The sequence below is a fragment of the Xenopus laevis genome, chromosome 1L (genome assembly GCF_017654675.1).
Source record: "Xenopus laevis strain J_2021 chromosome 1L, Xenopus_laevis_v10.1, whole genome shotgun sequence".
Lineage (NCBI taxonomy): Eukaryota > Metazoa > Chordata > Amphibia > Anura > Pipidae > Xenopus > Xenopus laevis.
The window spans coordinates 2,741,747-2,763,461 of record NC_054371.1 but is presented as its reverse complement, the minus strand read 5'-3'; the positions used below and the strand labels follow the sequence as shown (position 1 = coordinate 2,763,461).

Genomic DNA, 21,715 nt, shown 5'->3' with positions numbered 1-21,715 from the left:
AACAGATCCAATTCTTAAAGCAGTTTTGGATAAAGGACATAGTTCTGTACCAAGAAGAACACAGACTCTTGGTAACATACTATCTCCTAGTCTAATAAGAACTAATACTCCATGTCAAACTTGGTTACATGGTAGCTATAAATGTGGTTTGACGAAATGCATTACATGTAGGTACATCTCTGCAACTAATACCTTTACTTCCACCACTACAACAAAAAAACATGATATTAAACACTACATTAATTGCAATACCAAAAATGTGATCTATCTCCTTACTTGTGAAGAATGTAAAAAACAATATGTGGGTCAAATGAGCCAACATTTAAAAGATAGAATTAGAGAACACATCCTTAACATTAATAGCAAAGTTTCGAACACCAGTTGCCAGACACTTTGAAGAATGTAATAATAGGAATTCTTCATATTTGAAAGTTACAGGTATAGACAGAGTAGTTCCCAATATAAGGGGTGGAAACATTTATTCTGAGTTACTGAAAATAGAAACCAAATGGATCTTTTATCTAGGTACAAGGCAGCCTCTAGGTTTAAATTCTGACTTTGATGTCTCCTGCTATGTATAATGGTCAGTCCTTTTTTCCTTTTCCTCTTTTCCATATGTAGGGATGTGAAAATCTTAGACACCCTTACACTTTACAGGCACATCCCTAGTGGGTCCTTATGGGGACCTTGCGCTTATGTAACCCCTGTAGTTCACACAGTGTACACCAGATGGCACTGTGCCAGAGTATAAAAGATTTAGGAACCATGTGCTCTGGGTCCATTGCTTTGGCCCAACCAAGCAGGCTGGAAGGGAATGGGTAGTGCTGACCCTAGGCGCCTTGGCCCTAGTAATTAGACAGCTATACTCGTTTTATAGATCACTCTAGGAGTGATAGAGAGGTTAAATAGTTGAGCAGCTCAAGGCTCCGCCGAGGAGATTAGAGGGATTAAGATCCCAGGGTAGTGATGGGCGAATTTATTCGCCAGGCGGGCGAATTCGCGGCGAATTTGCACGATTCGCCACCAGCGAATAAATTCGCTAAACGCCCGCGAAAATTCGCGGAAAAAATTCTCCAGCATCAAAAAATTTTTTACGAAAAAACGCTGTTTCGCGAATTTTTCGCCGTTTCGCGAATTTCGCGTGAAATTCTTGAATTTTTCTGCGAAACCGCGCAAATTCGCCCATCACTATCCCAGGGTATTACTGACCCAGAGTAAGGAACCAAGTGTTGAGATAGGGATGTCAGGAGTTCCCCTAGTCTGCCACTGGAAGATATCCTGAAAACCGGGCAATACCCATCACATGCTGTCAACTTACTCTCTGCTGTATATTCCCTAGCCTGTGGGGATTCAGCCTATACGTGCTGTGAGTATATGCTTCCTTTATGCTGCTGTGTATGTTCTATACTCTCTGTGCTCCTGTTCAATAAATACTGTTCTTTGTTCAACTGTTAAAGAACTACTGGCGCCCATCATTGTGCTATCGCAATCAGGTTACAGTTACACTACACCCTTGCCTCCACCCCGCTGCGAGGGCTTACCCCTGAGAAAGAGAGCTCATCGGTGGTCTCAGCCCACCAAGGAAAGTAGAGTAAACGGCCCGAGCACAAGTCAGTTTACTATAGCGCTACACATATTTATTGACATATTGATTTTGTACTTTATACTTTATATGATGTATTTCCTTATTAAGTTAACCTATTTAATGTATTAGCCTTGGGGTGTGTCCAAAGAATCCTAGGATTTGAATGTTTATCAGCATTTAATAACACCACCCACTTGCTTCCCATTGGCTATTTTTCTTTTAAATAGTGTGCATTCAATGTTCAGCCTATGACTAAGTGTCCTCGGTAGACATGAAACACGTCAGGCCTTGGTTTTGGAAAAATAAAATGTAAGCTTTTTTAACCTTTTACTATCTGACTCCTGTTCTACTACTTCATGGGTTCCAGGCTTGTGTCAGCCTCTTTTAAACACAGTATATACTGGTTATATATTTGTGGCAGACAACTCACCTAGGGGGGTTGGTGACTAAAACCAACTTTTTCTTTATTGAAACAAAGTCAACTTAACTTGAGCATCAATTCCAATGATGCTCTGAAAACTGAACTTTTTCAGATTGTTGCTGCAAATTTATTGTATTTATCTAAAAAATTCACAATCTCAACAAATATATTCAGATACATTTGAGAAGAAAAAGTCTAGTGCCAGTGATACAACATTGCTTGCCTTTTCAAATGTTGCTGTCCCTAGCATTGGAATCAATGTTTCAATAACCAATGTTTCAATAACATAATTTGGCATCTATACATGCCCCCATATATTCTTCCGAAATAGACATACTTCTTTTTTAACTGTACCTTATTGCATTTTACAATTTGGAAACATTAGGTATATATATATATATATATATATATATATATATATATATATATATATATATATATATATATATATATATATATATATATATATATATATATAGTGAATAAAGTACCCCTATTGTAAAATATAAGGATATTATAAGTCAGCAAGGAGTTCCATAACAATATTAAAGCACAAGGCCTAATGCCAAGTGTTTTTATACAGGTCATGGAACTCCGAGGTTATTTCTCATATCCTCATATTTTCCAACAAGGGGCACTTTATTTCTTATAATACACAAGTTTTAGGAGTCATGTGACAAAAATTACATCACTACTCACCATTTATAACTGATGACATCACGAGTCACTGTTTATAAGGATATAATTTACAGGATATTCATGGCTCTTGTGTATTATAGGTTAATATTCATATTCATTTGACCACTGAACATCATTGATCTGAGATAAGCATCGTACTCCAATTCACACATGACTTATACGTATATAGGCATTAATCAGTTTTGATTATTATTACTATTATTTCTGTGCTTCAATTCATTGGTTAGATACATTTTTCTATTTCATTAAAACATATTGAGCTGACTTACCCCAGTGAGGGTCATACTCATGATTTGAACTTGACATTGGAATGGTCATATTAGAAACCTCTCCTGTAAGAATTTGGTAGCTTTTCTCTAAAATTATGAATTAATCGGCACTTCGCACATTTGTGCATCTAGTTAAACCCCAGCCTTGGCACACCAGCTTAGCTCAGTATCTCTGAATATGTAGTAGTTCATTTGAACTCCAATAGAGAAAGTCTTGAACTGATTTGACAACCTTCAAGTTCAGGTTCTCCTTCTACAATGAAGCTCTCTCAACAGCTAAACAACTGTTTTTATCCCCTTTAATCTCCTCTGTATCCTATAAACCAGATTTATACATTTAACTCCCTACTGTGCCCCATCATCACATTCTCCAACCATTACTGTAACTGCTGAAGACCCTGCTCATTTTTATACACAAAATAGACCACATGAAACTCAGCATAACATTTCATGACAACCATCCAATTAACTTGGAGTATAGTCACATTTACTTTAGGCTCTTTCAGCCCTTTAACAGTAGATGGAGTTAGCAAACTTCTGAACAGGGACCCCCATTCCTGTTTTTCACTTTCTGACCCTTTTTTGTCAAATTATTGTAAGACCCATATTTGATGTAAATAAATATAACGTCTTGTGTAACTTGCTGGCGCTATACAAATGATGATGCCACTTTAATTTCAAGTCTTACTATTTTTCCAGATAGTGAAAACTGCATCAGATGCCCAGACATGGAATGGTCCAATGAAAAGAAAAACCGTTGTATTCTAAAAAGAGAAGACTTTCTGTCATACAGTAATGATGGGATTTATATGTTTTTTTGTTCACTATCACTTCTTCTTGCTCTTTTAACTGTGCTCATAATGGGACTTTTTGTTAAGTATTGGGACACCCCCATTGTAAGAGCCAACAACAGGAGCCTGAGCTTCCTCCTCCTTGTCTCCATCAAGCTGAGCTTCCTCAGTGTGTTTCTGTTCCTCGGTCGCCCTGTGGATATAACCTGTATGCTGCGTAACATCACTTTTGGAATCACCTTCTCCATAGCTGTCTCTTCTCTCCTGGCCAAGACTATCATGGTCTACATTGCTTTCAAAGCCACCAAGCCAGGGAGCTCATGGAGAAAATGGGTGGGAGTCAAACTGTCCAATTCTGTAGTCTTGTTCTGCTCATCCATTCAAATAATAATCTGCATGACTTGGTTGTCCATTTCTCCTCCCTTTCAGGAACTGGACCTTCACACTTACCCTGGAACCATCATCATTCAGTGCAATGAGGGCTCAGCTATTGGCTTTTACTCAGTTATTGGGTATATGGGGCTTCTGGCAGCTGTTAGTTTTGTTTTAGCATTTTTAGCTCGGACATTACCGGACAGTTTTAATGAGGCCAAGTACATCACTTTCAGCATGTTGCTCTTCTGCAGTGTTTGGATCACAATGATCCCGGCCTATCTGAGCACCAAAGGCAAAAACACTGTGTGTGTGGAGATATTTGCCATACTCACCTCAAGTGCTGGACTTTTATTCTGTATATTTCTGCCGAAAGTTTACAAAATATTAATTAGATCCGAAACAAATAAAAAAATTCACTTAACTGGAAAAATGTGTTAGTATATTGAATACAAACACTGAATAGGAACACAGGATGTTGTGTTCTAAGCAATTTGTGGGAAATTATCAGGCTCATCCTCTTGTAATACTATTTGTAAAGCATACTAAAGGTGGATTTAAGTGAAACAAATAAATAAAATAATAATAATAATATGTTTTAGAAAGGTTCTGATTATTTTCACCATTGTGACAGGGTTACATTTTAACACTTCTGCAAATCTTCAATTGAACCATAACAACAACTGTTTATTGCTCTCCTTCTATGTAACACAATAGGGGCATTTATTCAGATTTATCAAATTTAATAAATGTTGAAATGAAAATGTAATATCAGCTTCATCATACTGAAATAAGAAACTTTCTAAATACATTAAAGTCAATATTTTGCATCATTTCTGAAATAATCAAGTTTATGTTCACTATTCCTCTCTCTATCATAATATAATCTTTATCATACTGAAATAAGAAACTTTCTAAATACAATCAATTAAATATTCTGCACCGTTTCTGAAATAATCAAGTTTATCTTCACTATTCCTCTCTCAGCATCTGTTTCTCTTCATTCTCTCTTCATGCAGCAGTTGGGTGTCAGATATTCATTGACAGTTAGATCCAATATATCTTATAGGGGGGCTCCTTTCCTAGCAGATGAATTTGAACTCACTCAAATAACTGATTCCAGTACAAACAAAATCTAACAAAATAACTGCCTTTTGCACAAATCCTGCATGTAGAGAGACATGATGTCTGGTGAGTTTATTAGAGTGACCTCTAATACATCTTCTAGGCAAAAGGAGCCCCCCTATAAGATATATTGGATCTAACTGTCAGTGAATATCTGACACCCAACTGCTGCATGAAGACAGAATGAAGAGAAACAGATGCTGAGAGAGGAATAGTGAAGATAAACTTGATTATTTCAGAAACGGTGCAGAATATTTAATTGATTGTATTTAGAAAGTTTCTTATTTCAGTATGATAAAGATTATATTATGATAGTGCCCCTTTAAGTAATAAAATGTCTGCACACAAACATACAGTAGATAAATGGATGTAATAATAAACATGCCAGCATATTACAGTATCTGGATAATACTTTTTGCGAGGACATTATTCACATTATTTACATGTAGGTATGTGCAATTCAGTGTAACAACTAATACAACTGGAGAGATCTATAGTGTTATTTTTACAGTTGTTAAGCTATTAGGAACAGACTGCATATGGAAAATCCCAAATGTATGGGACTATATTCAGTTTGCTTTGCTCTTGCTCGGTGTATAAAATAAGGGTTGGATTGGCCACTTCTCATACACTGTTCTACACATGCAGCTGAATCCTGGATCTGGGTAGGTCTCTGTGCTGCTGACAGTTACTGTTGAGGAAACCCTAATATTCTTGTCTTCTTCAGGAGAACACCATCCTATCCATGAGTTCGATGCTTAAGTCATGGCTGCTTCAAACAACTTTGTGCTGTTGGTATATCTGACTGTTATAAGTGTGATAACATGTAAGTCTTGGGCTCACTGTAATCCTGCCTGTTACTTGGAGATCATTGTCACATACGAGGACTATGAGTATATACAAGAAGGAGATATTATGATTGCAGGAGTGCTAACTGTCAACTCATTCATAGTTCCTTTCAAGTATCCCTGGGACATTTACAAAAGGATGCTGTGTGTTTGGTAAGTCTTGTGCTTCTACCTTGAGACAGAATAACCCAATTTGTTTTAAGATGGCCAATGTTGTACTCTTAATTTAAATAAATGTTTATTTCTTTTATTAATAATTACCTTTCTCTCCTGTTCTTCTCAAGCCACTGCACTGATATTTTCTCGGATTATTAATGTCTACATCATACTAGTTTATTTAAATACAGTATGGCATTAAAGAGTTTTTCTTCTCTCTTTAAAATTAGATATGGTAAGAGTAGATGAAAGCAGTATAGAGAACAGATGGACATAATATTTCATTTGACTTCGGATCCCCATGAAGTAAGACCAAGGTTATCACAAGTAGATGACTGTCCATGCTTCTAACACATCCAACCTGATTTTAATGTAACCTTGCCCATTTTTCAGCAGTTCAGTCACCTGTATAAACAGAACCCCTTGACAACAATCTTGCCAGTCATGATCAAGACAAATGAAAACTGATACAAAAATGCATTTGTCTAAAATGAAATAGAAAAAACAGGAGCTAAAACACATATAAAGAGCAAAATGTTTGTCCTTGTTTGCAAAACAGCTGTCCCCATAGCTTTTATATTCCTCTAGTATTGGGTCAGAAAGAATTTTAGTTGAGGATTGATTGCATGTAGAGTAATGTATTATGTCATGTGAATAAAATGAGTACTTTCTTCAGGCCTGTTCCTGAGTATTATAGACAGTTAGTGGACTTTCGTTTTGTAATTGAGCAAGCTAACCAGGATGCCGCTCTGTTACCCAACCTGACTCTGGGGTACCATATATATGATTCCTGTGGGGACCCCCGGAAGGCAGTGAGGAGTGTTTTACAAATATTATCTGGTACCAGGGAGCCAGTTCCCAATTACTCCTGTGTGGGAAAGAGAAACATTGCTGGATTTATTGGGGATCTCACATCGGAGACAACTGTACCCATAGCACAAATATTGAGCCTGCTTGGATATTCCCAGGTGAGAACATTTTCTGAGATAACAGTATTCTTTGATAAAATCAACTTGAGATGTGGTTTTCCTGAACTTTAATTCATTCTCCTCCCCCTTTTGAAAGTATACAATATCTTAGCCCCTCAACAGAAAATAAACTGTTCTGTGCTAATGGAAATGCTCTTTAAAATAGCAGAAACCCTTTTATGCTGAGTGTTAATGCTTTAAGGAGATCCTTGGATGATCTGAGAAGCTCATTTGGTTCAAGTGCCCTCCTACACCAGTGTCGGACTGGGGTCCCTGGGGCCCACCAGGAAACCTCATCTCAAGGGCCCACCCTCGGTACAAAATAGTGTCCACTAATATCAAAATTAATATTTTTATTTTAAAAAAACTGGAATGGCCATAACAATATTAAATTAAAATAGCAGTTTCATAGTGCAGCACTCGCTCTTTCTGAAAGCACATGACCAGATGGTAACCATCAGCTGACCGCCGATTTTCTACATTTTCCCTTCCCAATCCGCATCATGGTTGGTCACACAACACAACCACATTCCCAGCAACAACAAAAGAAGATTCCATTGAGCAAAGCGAAAACCCACAGATGGAGTGAACCCGTAGAGTGGAAACTTGTATTTTAGGTTTTGCCCCTTTAAGGAAGTTTAGTCATTTTGCAGGTCAGGTAGCTGCCAGTACATGCATAATCTAGTATGTATGGTGAAACTTGTCTTATCCTAAATATTTAAGGGAAAATAGAGAGTAGGGAATTGTAAATGTGAAATGAACATAAGTACTGTGATCAAGAGACAGCAGTTTCTTTTAATTTATTTATAGACAAATATTCCTGCCAATATAGAATAGATTATCCTGCATTCAACCCTGTTTATTTACCCATACTGCAGGAAGAAATGCCACTCTAATGAATTATTAAAACCTAATTTCAGATACAGTAGCTTGTCAAATCTAAAAATCCAATAACTTTCTCTTTGTAAAATCACTACATCTGTATGAAAACTTCAGCTACCATGAGCTCCTGTGACACCGTGCAAGAAGGAAGGCAGAGAGAGAGAGGGAAGAAGGATTTAATTGCCATCTCTAGCTGTCAATGTGATCTCTAGTTGCTGCTAACAAATGGTGCTGTGCTGACCAGACACGCTGCCAACGGGAGAGAGAAGGACAGACGGGAAGAAGGAGGGAGGCGACAGGGGGTCACAGGGCAACACAGTACATGCAATTTCATGGTCAAATGCATTGTTTTAAGGGGGGCATCAGAGGGGAGAAACAAGGGGGGAGGTAAAATGAAATACCAGAAATACTTGACTGTGCTGCAGATGGCGATCGGAGTGACTCCTTCCAATAGAGGGTATGTGCTGATTGTGGAGCTGCTTTTGCTGGAGACTTGTGCGAGGGAACAGGACGGGCCAATGATTGTCAGGGCAGCCCTTACACTCGGTTAATCTAAAGCCGCACCTAGAATTATGTGGGAGGGACTCCGACTCTTGGCTTGGCTGCCTCCTGCCTGAAACGTAGAATTTACGTGCAGGCTGCAGCCAGGCACACCGCAGACAGCCCCTAGCAGAGCAGGGTCCTCAGCATGCAGGCAGCTGAGGGCGGAAGTGATTGAAGCGGGCGGCGGTGGGCCCTATGGCAAGTACTTACCGGTAACATTTGTGATTTAATTTTAGTGGGGCCCACGCCGCCCACATATGTGTCACTAGGACCGCACAGTCAGGGGCCCACCGAGGCTAGGGCCCACCGGGACTTTTCCCGGTACCCCGGCAGGCCAGTCCGACCCTGTCCTACACCTTGAGATCCAAAGCCCAGCAACTGTTATAGATCATTAGTTCAGTTTCTGATAGAACTCTGTAGCTCACCCTTTGGATAATGCCTAGAAGTACATAATTTGAAAGTAAAAATGCCATCACAATAAGGTACAGTCATAGACTAGTCAGGACTTTAGGCATTTTAGGAAATGCCTAGTTGTTAAGGTAAACACGGACCTAATTATAGGGATGCACCAAATCTACTTTTTGGGATTCGGCTGAATCTCAGAATCCTTTATGAAAGATTTGTCTGAATACCAAACTACCAAACCGAAACCAAATCGTAAAACTTACTTGTTTTGTGACAAAAAGTCAAGTTTTTTTCCCTTCCCACACCTAATTTCCATATGCAAATTAGGATTTGGATTTGATTTGGCCATCGACAAGGATTCGTCAGAATCCAAATCTTGCTGAAAAAGGCAGAATCCTGAACTGAATTCTGGATTTGGTGCATCCCTACCTAGAAACCAGAGAGCTGTTGAAATTCCAACTGGAGATAAGCTGAAAAAAAGCTAAATACCTGAAAAACCCCACAAAAAAATTAAAAATCAATAGCAATTGCAAATTGTCACAAATTATCAACATCTATGTCTTGCTAAATGTTAACTTAAAGGTCCCAAACTGAACCCTAAATTCAGTGCATTTTTAGTTCAGTGGCACCTCAAAATTTTATCTAATAATGTTGTACTCTGTTTATGATTACCCTCTTATTCTAGGATTCAGTTGTAGACCCATAAACACAAGGAGACCCATACACTTCAGTCTGCAGTCTAGCTTAAAGGGGAACATCATGACAATTTAAATTTAATCTAACTATAATCATTAAAAAATTCTGTTTGTTTCACTTTGCCCTATAAGTCTATAAGGTGTAATATAGGGCTCCTTTTACCTTGGTATTGGAGCTCAGTCTTTTAAAAACACCATCAATTCTGTCTCTGTGCATTCAAGATTTGTGCCAGTGTCAGTTATTTTATTTGATTTTGTTTGTACATGCTGGAAAAGGAACCCCCAGAAGACGAACTGCAATGAAAATCTAACACCCAACTCCTGCATGAAGAGAGAATGAAAAACAGATGAGAGTGCTAGATTAGATTCATTTGATTATTTCAGAAACAGTACAGAATTTTTAATTCATTCTATATTGAAAGTTCCTTATTTTAGTATGATGAAGCCTATATTAAATTTTCATTTTTGCAGTTGTCCCCCTTAACTATATAGAGATCAGGATGCATTTTTTTTTACAGATAATGACATTGGCGGCATTCCATTAATTCTGAATATATGTCTATGTAAGCATTCTGTACAAGGCATACATTATTTCAGATAGCCTGTGGCTCATTTATGAACAGTGAAAAGTTCTCCACTTGGGCAGTAGCCAATAGCAGCCGATCTGTGTGTGATTAGCTTTTTTTTCCCAGCCAGCACCAGTTAGAATAATGTAATTTTGATTAGTTGTCATAGGTTACTGCCCAGGTGCAAGTTTGTCCTTGGGGTTTTATCACAAACAGAAAAACATTAGCCTGTTCCTCAGAACCACTTACAGAAGAGACATCATGTTCTCCTTCTTGTCTTATCCATAACGTTCTTTTTCTTGACTTATTCAGTCTAAACTTTATATATTCTGGGAACAATATCAGCATGCTATATTACAGAGAGGGTTCCCCTGTTGGGGTACTAGCAAGATAATCAAGTGACAGGGAGAAACATTTCTGCTAATTAAATACTATACTTTTAGACACTTTCTATATCTCTTAAAATCTCTATGGTTTGTGTCTCTTGTTTATGTTGAGCTATGAGGGATAGCCCCAAGATACCAACTAGTTCTGGCAACATTTCCAAATCTCTTAATTAGACTTATCCGACTATACGTCACTTTCTTTCCTTATTTCCAGATCAGTTATGGAGCTACAGACACTTTGCTCAGTAACAGAGTCACTTTCCCATATTTTTTCCGGACATTACAAAGTGATCACGGCCATTATTTTTCTTTAAGCAAATTACTGAAAGCTTTTGGTGGGAACTGGGTTGGGATTATCACATCCAATGATATAAGTGGAGAGAAGGAACTGCAGATACTGACAAACTATTTATCCATAGATGGGATATGTGTTGAGTTCACCATAAAGATAAGTGACTATATGGATGGGATTTCATCTGCTGCCAATGTCCATAATGATTTGCCCTATAAGGACATCATTCAGAAATCCTCGACCAATGTAATTGTCCTTTGTGGAAAAGTTTCTATTGCCATGATAGGAAAATTAGACCTTTATACCGATGCATTCATAGAGAAAACATTAATTGTCTCTTCAACACTGACGGCTAAAACTCCCATTATGGAATATACGCTGGAAATATTCAAAAACATTTTGGGTTTTTTGCAGCATTCCCTATTTTCAGTAGACAGCCCAGAATTAAAAAACTATATAGAAAATATCCATCCTTCACATTATCCACAGGACAAATTGCTGGAGGATATCTGGATGCAATATCATTCATGTTTGTCAAAACAACAAAACAGAAATTTTGTGTATGAAAGATTGTACATGTCTGCACTTCACAACTGCACTGGACAGGAACGCATCACAGATATCCGCCATTTTGACAGTAAATTATACTCTCCCAGTGTGCCCCTTGCTGTTGATATGATGTCACACGCAATTCATGATATGGAAACTTCCCTCGTTGGTCAAAATCACTCACAAATCTATAAGTACCAGGTAAATAAGACTGACTTTAATGTTAATTACTAATGTCATCATAGGGATGGGCACCAAAAACAATGACCTATGAAAATATTGCAATCTTATGCCAATTGTAGACATATTGGAAAAGTTTGTAATGCAGTATCATTATTGATTTGTCTTATTTTTTTATTTTGATGAGTCAAAAGTCCGTATCACTCTAGTCACTGCTTATTCACTATTAATCATGATTTCACATTTACCAATCGCTATCTGGTTCCTATGGAACTACAGTCCTGCTATGAAGGTTTGGCTCCCTTCTCTTGACTCACTGGTATAATTCTCTTTTATGGGGCCGTGACATGTCAGGGCAGTATTGCACTGGCATTGTAAAGGGTTAACAATAGAGACATTTCCTTAATTAGACATGAAATTAGAAGGAAGCTGGGCCAGTCAGCTGATCAAAATAAGTAGCCATGAGTCTAAACTGAAGGGGGGAAGTTGTTGGAAACTATATGGATTATAGGGAAGGATCCAAATCTCCTCGGTCATAACTCACATATTAGTTATAAGGAGGCCACATGCTTCCTAATGATATCAAACAGGGCCAGTCTATACCTATCAGTTAGGAGGGAGGGTTCCTGAGGGATATGAACATGAAACACCCCTCATTTGTGGTGTTATTCTGATAGCCCACTTATGGATGACCCCAGCCCCCTACTTTCTTTTTAGTATTGAATACTGGCAAGTCCCAATGTATTGCAGAAAACTGGCCTAAACCCCACAACCATCTACAGGGGGTCATTAATCCTGAGTACGTCTACCTCATGCATAAGGTAATAAGGGTGGGAAGATGTAGGAGATGTAGGAGTTTATACCCAAGTTTCCAACACTTACCTCAGGAGTAGGGATGTAGCGAACGTCGGAAAAAAAGTTCGCGAACATATTCGCGAACTTGCGCAAAAACGCGAGAACGGTTCGCGAACCCCATAGACTTCAATGGGAAGGCGAACTTTAACATCTAGAAAAGACATTTCTGGCCAGAAAAATGATTTTAAAGTTGTTTAAAGGGTGCAACGACCTGGACAGTGGCATGCCAGAGGGGGATCAAGGGCAAAAATGTATCTGAAAAATCTGCCTGTGTGTGCTTGGAAGAGATAGTGTAGGGGGAGAGCTGTTAGTGATTTCAGGGACAGATGATAGTAAGTTTGCTGGCTAGTAATCTGCTTGATACTGCTCTGTATTGGAGGGACAGAAGTCTGCAGGGATTTGAGGGACATTTTAGCTTAGGTAGCTTTGCTGGCTAGTAATCTACTGTTCTCTTTAAACAACTGCCATACGTTGACCTTGTAGGCATTGTTTGCCCAGTTTTTTTGGACGCAGCCACTGAAGCACAGTTGCCATAAAAAATATGCCATATAAATGCTGAAAATAGTCATTTTTCGCCATACGTTGACCTTGTAGACATTGTTTGCCCAGTTTTTTTGGTTGCAGCCACTGAAGCACAGTTGCCAGAAAAATATGCCATATAAATGCTGAAAATAGTCATTTTTTGCCATACGTTGACCTTGTAGGCATTGTTTGCCCAGTTTTTTTGGTCGCAGCCACTGAAGCACAGTTGCCAGAAAAAATATGCCATATAAATGCTGAAAATAGTCATTTTTTGCCATATACGTTGAGTCAACGTATGGCAAAAAATGACTATTTTCAGCATTTATATGGCATATTTTTTCTGGCCTCTGTGCTTCAGTGGCTGCGGCCAAAAAAACTGGGCAAACAATGCCTACAAGGTCAACGTATACACTACTACAGCGGTGGATACGGATTACGTAAAATATATTATGGCTGCTTGAAAAAAGTCACTCCGGTGTTTTTTCTGGAGACGGTAATATTATGGATATTTAGACAGAATGTGAACAAGGTCACACAGCTAGATGGCGGGTTGAAGAAAACAGTGTGCAAATAATGCCTACAGGGCAAATAATGCCTAAAAGGTCAACTTATACACTACTACAGCGGTAGTAAAATAAAAAAAAGTAAAATAAAAAAAAAATGAATATTAAAAAAAAAAATTAAAGTTGGTGCTGCTGAACTACTAGGAGCAGCAGATTAGCACACCAGTCCCACTCCCCAACACTGCTAGACTAATAGCACTGGGCTCTTATAGTAGTAGTAGTAGTAGTAGTAAAACAACAAAAAAATAAATAAAAGCAGTCCTTACAAGGACTACTGTTATTGCAGCAGTCAGCAGATGAGATCAGAAGCAGGACAGCTGCCCACTGCAGCTACATACAGAGCACTGCAGTAGAAGGTAGATTACTAGCCAGCAAAGCTACCTAAGCTAAAATGTCCCTCAAACCCCTGCAGACTTCTGTCCCTCCAATAACAGAGCAGTATCAAAACGATTACTAGCCAGCAAACTTTCAACTGTCCCTGAAATCACTAACAGGCAGCAGCTCTCTCCCTACACTATCTCTTCAGCACACACAGGCAGAGTGAAAAAACGCTGCAGGGCTTCGGTTTTTATAGGGAAGGGGAGTGGTCCAGGGGAGAGCTTCCTGATTGGCTGCCATGTACCTGCTGGTCTGGGGTGAGAGGGCAAAAAAAAGCGCCAACAATGGTGAACCCAAAATGGCGAACGTCGCGCGACGTTCGCGAACTTCCGGCGAGCGCGAACACCCGATGTTCGCGCGAACAAGTTCGCCGGCGAACAGTTCGCGACATCTCTACTCAGGAGGACACAAAGAAATTCTAGCTTGATATGTATAGGTTTCTCAGTGTTTTATTTCACCTACTGTTTGTATTTCTATATTTAATGTATGTCTCCTTGGTAACAACTGTATTTATAAATTCCCTGTTTACTCCTGTCATATTAAATAAAAAAATGGATATGTTTTGTCCTCTAAAGAACTTGTTGCCCATATGAAAGCTTGTGCCTAGGTCTATGAACTTTTAGTATGTGTAGAAAGGGAACATTGCCTATTTATAGGTTAAATAACTAGAACAGGTAGTAGGAGAGTGTTTTCAAATGTAATTTAAACCTTTGGCTGGTGGAGTACCTGTTGAACTAGTAGGATTTAACACTTAAGAGAGTGTTTGATTCATTGTTGTATTGTGAGTTATTAACTGTGGGGGCAGGGGAACAGCTACATTGGGGTTCTATTACCTGTTAATGATAGATGGTGGCAGCAAATGCATTTTCTGGGTATTGGTGTATTTTGGGGGTGTCTAACCTGCGTGTAAGAGGAGTCATGTGTGACTGAGAGTGTCGCTTTCATGACAGGCCACAAGTGAACTGTGTAACTTTCCAACTGAGCAACAATAGAATAAAGTGTGTTTGAGCTGTGCAGTCCGGCAGTGTTTAGACCCCCATTCAGGTATCAGCTATTTGCTATGCTAAATAAAATTATGCATGCTTAAAAAAAACTACTTTTTTAGTATTTGCTGAAATTTGATAAAATCTGAAAAATGTTATCTAATACTAAATGAATATTAGTTTTGTGTAATAGTTACACCACTACCTAAAACAACTTCAGTACAAAACTTCAAAGGGTACCACTGCCACTTTTGAAGAAAACGGAGAGCTAATAACTCAGTACATGATTTTTAACTGCGTCTTGGGATCTGATACACAAATAACAATAAACTATCTGGGAGTTTTCAAACCATGGGACTTATCAAATGACAAACTAATGATCAACTCATATCAAATAATGTGGACGGACAACAATAGCAAGGTCAGTAATCTCTTTCATTCCTGCTAAATTCTCTAAATGTCAAGACTTCATGAACATGTCAACTAAAGGGCTCATTTACAGCCACAACTGAAGTTGAGGTTGGGCAAAATTTAACACGATTTTTGTGCAGATAGACACCATTCATTAAAGGTACAGTTGCTCCTTGCACCTACACATAGTTGTGCTCAATGCCCGTGTGTTTGTCCCTTATCCTGTTGCAATAGTCAGTACTGTGCCAATTGACATTGGGTGTCACCACAGTAGCTCCAGGGTTCCCACAATATTAGGGATTTTGGCCCAGCCAAGATATAAGTCAAGAAGTTCAGTGTACTGGCACCCAAAGAATCATAAACAGATGCCATTTTGACACCAAGCAGTAGATATTCCATTGATTTGCATTTTGATGCATCAGCTGTAATTGTGTCAGCTGCATCCTCTCCTCACGGCTACAATTGCGCTGTAACTATAGGATAAAACTCTGCTGTTAAAAAAAATTCTGAATTGTGGTTATAGCCTTACAATTTATACTAAGTATTGTTTTTTTTTTTTTCAATTAGTATTCACTATTTTGTTGAAAAATCAGTCTCACTCTAAAATCAGTTTTTCAAAAAAGAGCTTGAGTTTCAAATTAATAATCAGTTGGCTTTTCTCAAATTAGAAGAAATTTATAGACACTGCAGATAAAACATATTAAAGGAAGCCATGGCAAATTTTGAGTTTTACAAAAAAATATTTTATATTAATATTAATTTTAGTATTGTATGGATAAGCTCTCCAATGCATTTCTGCATGACAATCATATTTCTATAACCCAGTCAAAAGTTAAGGGTGACCTGCCCAAATGTTGACCACGGCTCGAACAAGAAAATAAAAAAGGGAAGAAGAGAAGGTAAACCTTACCCACAATTTTATTTGCATATTTCACATGGTATTAGTGAAATCCGTATGAAAATGACACTTTGGTGTTATGAGAAACTAACATAAACTTCATGTTTTCCTTATTTTTAGTTACCCAGTGCTAAATGTTCAGAGAGTTGCCTCCCAGGTTCCAGAAAGGTTTCAAGAATTGGAGCCCAGTCCTGCTGCTATGATTGTGCCGAGTGCTCGAAGGGAGAAGTTTCCAGTATAATTGGTATAATCATGCAGAATCAAAAAACTGTTCCAAGAAAGGGGAATGATCATGAAAAATATATTTATAATGTAAAAAATGGAAAGACTGTACAAATATTTTGATAATTTGTAGCATTAAAAAAATGTTGCACCTTTATAAAGTTATGGCAAATTATTGTAGCAGTTTGCCCTCCCCCACCACCCAGAATTGATGGCTCCCTGGTCTGCATCAGTGGGTGAGAAATGTTTGAGTGACAGAGCAGAGTGAAAGCTGATTTGCTGTGGCATGTCATGAGTCCACACCCCCAATAGCAAACATGGAAACAAATGGAGCCAGGAACCTTTATATCCAAATACACAGCACTACCATGTTATTTGTAGTTGGGTCTGGTGCTCTTCAGTGAGCTCAGATCAGTGACTCTAATGCAGATACAAGTTACACAGGCAGATAGAAAACTTCATTCTAATAGCTGGATGGCCTAATAAAACAGTGTATAGAATATACAATAATCTTGCCCCCATGACAAGACCCCACCTCAAACATATCAACACAGAAGATCTTCTATAACCTTGTGAAAGGCCAAAACATTGTTTTGTTTTCTTTTATTTCTAATTTAGTAAAATGCATTACATCTTCAAAACTCAGTTGGTTGTAACCTGTAGTATAAAAATTGTAACCTAGCAAAGCAACATTTCTGAGGGAGGGTTTTTAGCCAAGTGTTTTTTGATTTATAGAAGAGGGAGCAAGTTTGAAATGTGTAGTATAAGGGGTCCAACATTCCTGATTCTGAACAAACTAATGTTCAGGAAAATGTGTTAATGTCTCTAATAGTTACAATAATGTGCTATAGTTAAATGAAGGGTGAAAATGAGAAAAAACAGACAAAATGCTCTTCTTATGAGAGAGAATGAAAAAGGTAAGAAAAAAAGAAAGACAGAAATGAATATGCATTGACCATCTCTGGGGTTTGAGTGGAAAAGTCTGGAATACAAAGTAATCTGGGTAAAACATACATTTTTTTATTTATAACTTTATTTTTATTTGGTTTTAACCATTTTTTCCTTAGGCATCTTATGCAATCAAAAGAAAATCAGAAAAAGTATAAGAAAAGCAAACAAACTATGTAATAGCGTACTAAATAGAAATAATATCCTATGCAAAGGATTCCAACTATAGACAAATAGTCATAAAGTAAGGGTGCTATCAGAGTCCATTCCAAGGCACAGCATTGATTATGTAGGGTGTATTGCTCTTCCTTGATTTCTGGGAGTTATGTTTCTAAAGTCTAATCCCCTTGACATTTGTAATTTCTCCACCATTTTCCGGTAGGCTTTTGATTCTGTAGGGGATTATTGTCCCCTAGGGAACAACATGTCCCAGTTATCAAAATGTTCAACTGTGGAGTTTTTCGCGGTTGTCGGGTATTCCATCCTTCTGACGTATTGTATCCTATTCATTATTGTTCTGTGGGGGCTAGTGGATCTTTGCAATGTTTTGCTACTAGCCCTCTTGTCGCAGTAAGTATTGCGTTTGCCAATCTTTGCGAGGAGTTGTTTAAATTTTGTCAACCAGTAAGAATATTCTTAAAACATTCATGTTTTATGTTTGTGGCAAACCAAAATAGGGTCTAAATTAAACATTGAGTCCCAATATTTGAGCCTCTGCTAACGCGGGTAGCAGAAGCAATTTGAAATGACAGTAGAATTTGGGGACAGCCAAGGGACTAACAGTTAACATTTTTAAAGTGCCCCAGTTAATGGTAAACTATTTAATTACATGATTTCTTGTCCTTTACTAAATATGTCCCATCACATTTACATCTCCACCATCTCTACAAAGAAAGTTTGTAGCAAGACAAAAATAAAGTACCAGTTTATTTTAATTCATTTTATTCATCCTATATAATAAAGTTGAAGTTTCTCTGCGTCCAGTCCATGTTCTTGCCCATACATGGCTTTTCGTTCTGTTCGTTTATGTCACAGAGGTTTTAGCATCGGTAGAACTGAAAAGGATTGGATAGGCGGGGGGATGAAATTTGAGCCCTCCCCCACTCCATCCAGTCTATCCAATTCTTACCCAAAGGCCCTGGGCTGCTGTCCCCGCTGCCCCTATCTAAAGGTCCTTCACAAATGTGTAAATATATAGAGAGAGAGATGTAAAACAATTAATTACCCATGGTTAATTGAAACATGAATCTCTAATTTAGAAGTCGTTACAGTTTCTTATTGCCCTTATTTTGCTTCAGGGGGGAATGTATTTCATGGTGCACATGCTCCTGTATCCTTCTTGCCAAAAAAATCCTCTAATTCCTTCCTGCCTAAAAACCTTATAATTCCTTCCTGCCAAAAAAAATCCTCCAATTCCTTCCTGCCAAAAAAACACTATAGGGATTGTATAGGCGGGTGGATGAAGTTTGATCCATCCCCCGCTCTACTTTTTTTAGTACTTATTATCAGTGAGACATGTGACAGAAATGACATTATAACTCACCGTTTATAACTGATGACATCAAAACTCACCATTTATAAGGATATAATTAAGTTGAAGTGTCTCTGCGTCCAGTCCCTGTGTCCGTGGGATTGCGCTACTGCGCATGTGCCCCACGGACCGTCTCTGGCGAATTTTCTACATATGTTCTAGCGCCCGTTAATTTAACGGGCTTAATGTCTAGTTTCTAAATAAAATATTAAGATCACGTTTTGAGTTTATCAGTACCACAGGTTATTCCCATAGATACTTTTTTTGTATGCAAATTTGTGCGTTCTTCTTGTGTTTAAGTCACCTTTGCTTTGATTAGAAAACAATCCACACACTCTTTTTAAACAGGGCCATGTACTGGTAGAATTAATGATTTAACTTTGCATGCCAACGAATCAGCATGCCAACGAATCATTATGCTCATAGAGCAGGAACAACTTCTTCACATTGTCATTTTAAAGGTTCTTCTTCATTTTAAGGGCATTTTACACAGTATGAAGAGTTATATTAGTGGCAACTGTCAATCACTGAAAAGACTATACATGGTGAAAATGAAATATTGTAGATTGTTGTTCTAAATATTGGACTCTAACTTCAGCCTTCTCCTGCTTGAAAAGCAACACTTATCTGTATTATCCTTATTCAACTGCTTATATTAGTGCACAACACCCTGAGAGGTAGCATGAGCTAACCTTTAGTGGGTCATCTGGGATTGTATCAACATTTTGTATACGTTTTTAGTCTTTTAAATTCAGCAATTAAACAGTAGGTGTTCATTAGAATTTTTATTTAAATATGTTACCTGCAAAGTTAGTTTTAATTTCTTTTTATGTAGAAAATCAATACAAGTAATGTCACAGCGGTGCCCAAACTTTTGAACACAACTTGAACTATGAATTTAGTTTGGTGCATGTAAAAGTATTTAAAGTGTTTGAAAAGAATGCTCTCAAAATTTCACCTTTCACAGGAAGGGGACGGGTAGGAAAAATTTGAAGATGACAAATATGAGTAGATGCTTGTCTACAATAATACAATCAACAAAGAATTGTCCTAACATCTCTAATTTTATAATCATTATATGTTAAATCAAAGGATGTTGCCATGCTTTATCTTATTCATTGTCTCCTGCTACACACAAATTATGGTTTACCTAATTACACACATGTATATATTCCAAAAATGTCACTTATTTCTGTACTGAATCTTTATCTTGAATAGCATTTTTACATGCATTTCTCAATAATCTAAGTCAGGAATAATCTTAAATCTGCACATTTCTTGTTTTATTTTTTTAATAGACAGTGTAAATTGCATCAAATGCCCAGATATGGAATGGCCCAATAAGAAAAAAGATCAGTGTATTCCCAAAAGTGAAGACTATCTCCCATACAGTAATGATGGATTGTCTGTATTTTTTTCATCTATCTCAATTCTTTTTGCTCTTGTAACTGTGCTCATATTGGGGGTTTTTATTGAACACAGGAAAACCCCCATTGTAAGAGCCAACAACAGAAGCCTGAGCTTCCTCCTCCTGGTCTCCATCAAGCTGAGCTTCCTCAGTGTGTTTCTGTTCCTCGGTCGCCCTGTGGATATAACCTGCATGCTGCGTATCATCACTTTTGGAATCACCTTCTCCATAGCTGTCTCTTCTCTCCTGGCCAAGACTATCATGGTTTGTGTTGCTTTCAAAGCCACCAAGCCAGGGAGCTCATGGAGAAAATGGGTGGGAGTCAAACTGTCCAATTCTGTAGTCTTGTTCTGCTCATCCATTCAAATAATAATCTGCATGACTTGGTTGGCCATTTCTCCTCCCTTTCAGGAACTGGACCTTCACACTTACCCTGGAACCATCATCATTCAGTGCAATGAGGGCTCAGCTATTGGCTTTTACTCAGTTATTGGGTATATGGGGCTTCTGGCAGCTGTTAGTTTTGTTTTAGCATTTTTAGCTCGGACATTACCGGCCAGTTTTAATGAGGCCAAATACATCACTTTCAGCATGTTGCTCTTCTGCAGTGTTTGGATCACAATGATCCCGGCCTATCTGAGCACCAAAGGCAAAAACACTGTGTGTGTGGAGATATTTGCCATACTCACTTCAAGTGCTGGACTTTTAGCCTGTATATTTCTCCCAAAATGTTACATAATAATATTTAGACCTAAAATTAACACAAAAACCCATTTACTTGAAAACAAATCTTCATAACATCACAAATAGTGAATATGTAGCATTCTTTGTCCAGTATGTACTGCACATAGCAACCATAAATTAAAGTGGCTGACCAGGCATTTGTGTAGATGCATTTTAATGGTGTTCCCCGGTTTCAAATTAATCCCATTCCATCCTACGAGCAGACACAACCCAGCACTAGTGGATGTCCCCCAAGAAGCTCCGAAGGTCATCTGTTGATCATCTCCACTGAAACCAGCTCCATTTAACATCCAGGCTGAGGATCTGCCTGACATCTAATGGTGCAAGTAAAATTGGTGCCTCACATGATCGTGTAACCGAACGTGGCTAGACCAGAGCTGTGGTCTTTGACTCCTCCACACACAGTCCCTACTAGCACACTATAAGAGGGAACTGTGATTGTGTTAGTCTAATCATGGGACAAAAGCCACAGCAATCTTTTTCTCATATGCAGCACCTCCATAGCTGCAGTGCAATGCTG

The 21,715-nt window shown here is 38.2% G+C and overlaps 1 protein-coding gene across 1 annotated transcript; it reads left to right on the top strand.

Annotated features, from left to right (window-relative positions):
* Window positions 1-6,027: 6,027 nt before the first annotated feature.
* LOC108705121 (vomeronasal type-2 receptor 26) lies at window positions 6,028-21,249 on the top strand. The gene is made up of 6 exons (XM_018241926.1): window positions 6,028-6,263; window positions 6,943-7,234; window positions 10,926-11,753; window positions 15,227-15,454; window positions 16,463-16,586; window positions 20,342-21,249. Exons 1-6 carry the CDS (start codon window positions 6,028-6,030, stop codon window positions 21,247-21,249), a joined length of 2,616 nt encoding a protein of 871 aa, XP_018097415.1.
* The last annotated feature ends 466 nt before the right edge of the window (window positions 21,250-21,715 follow it).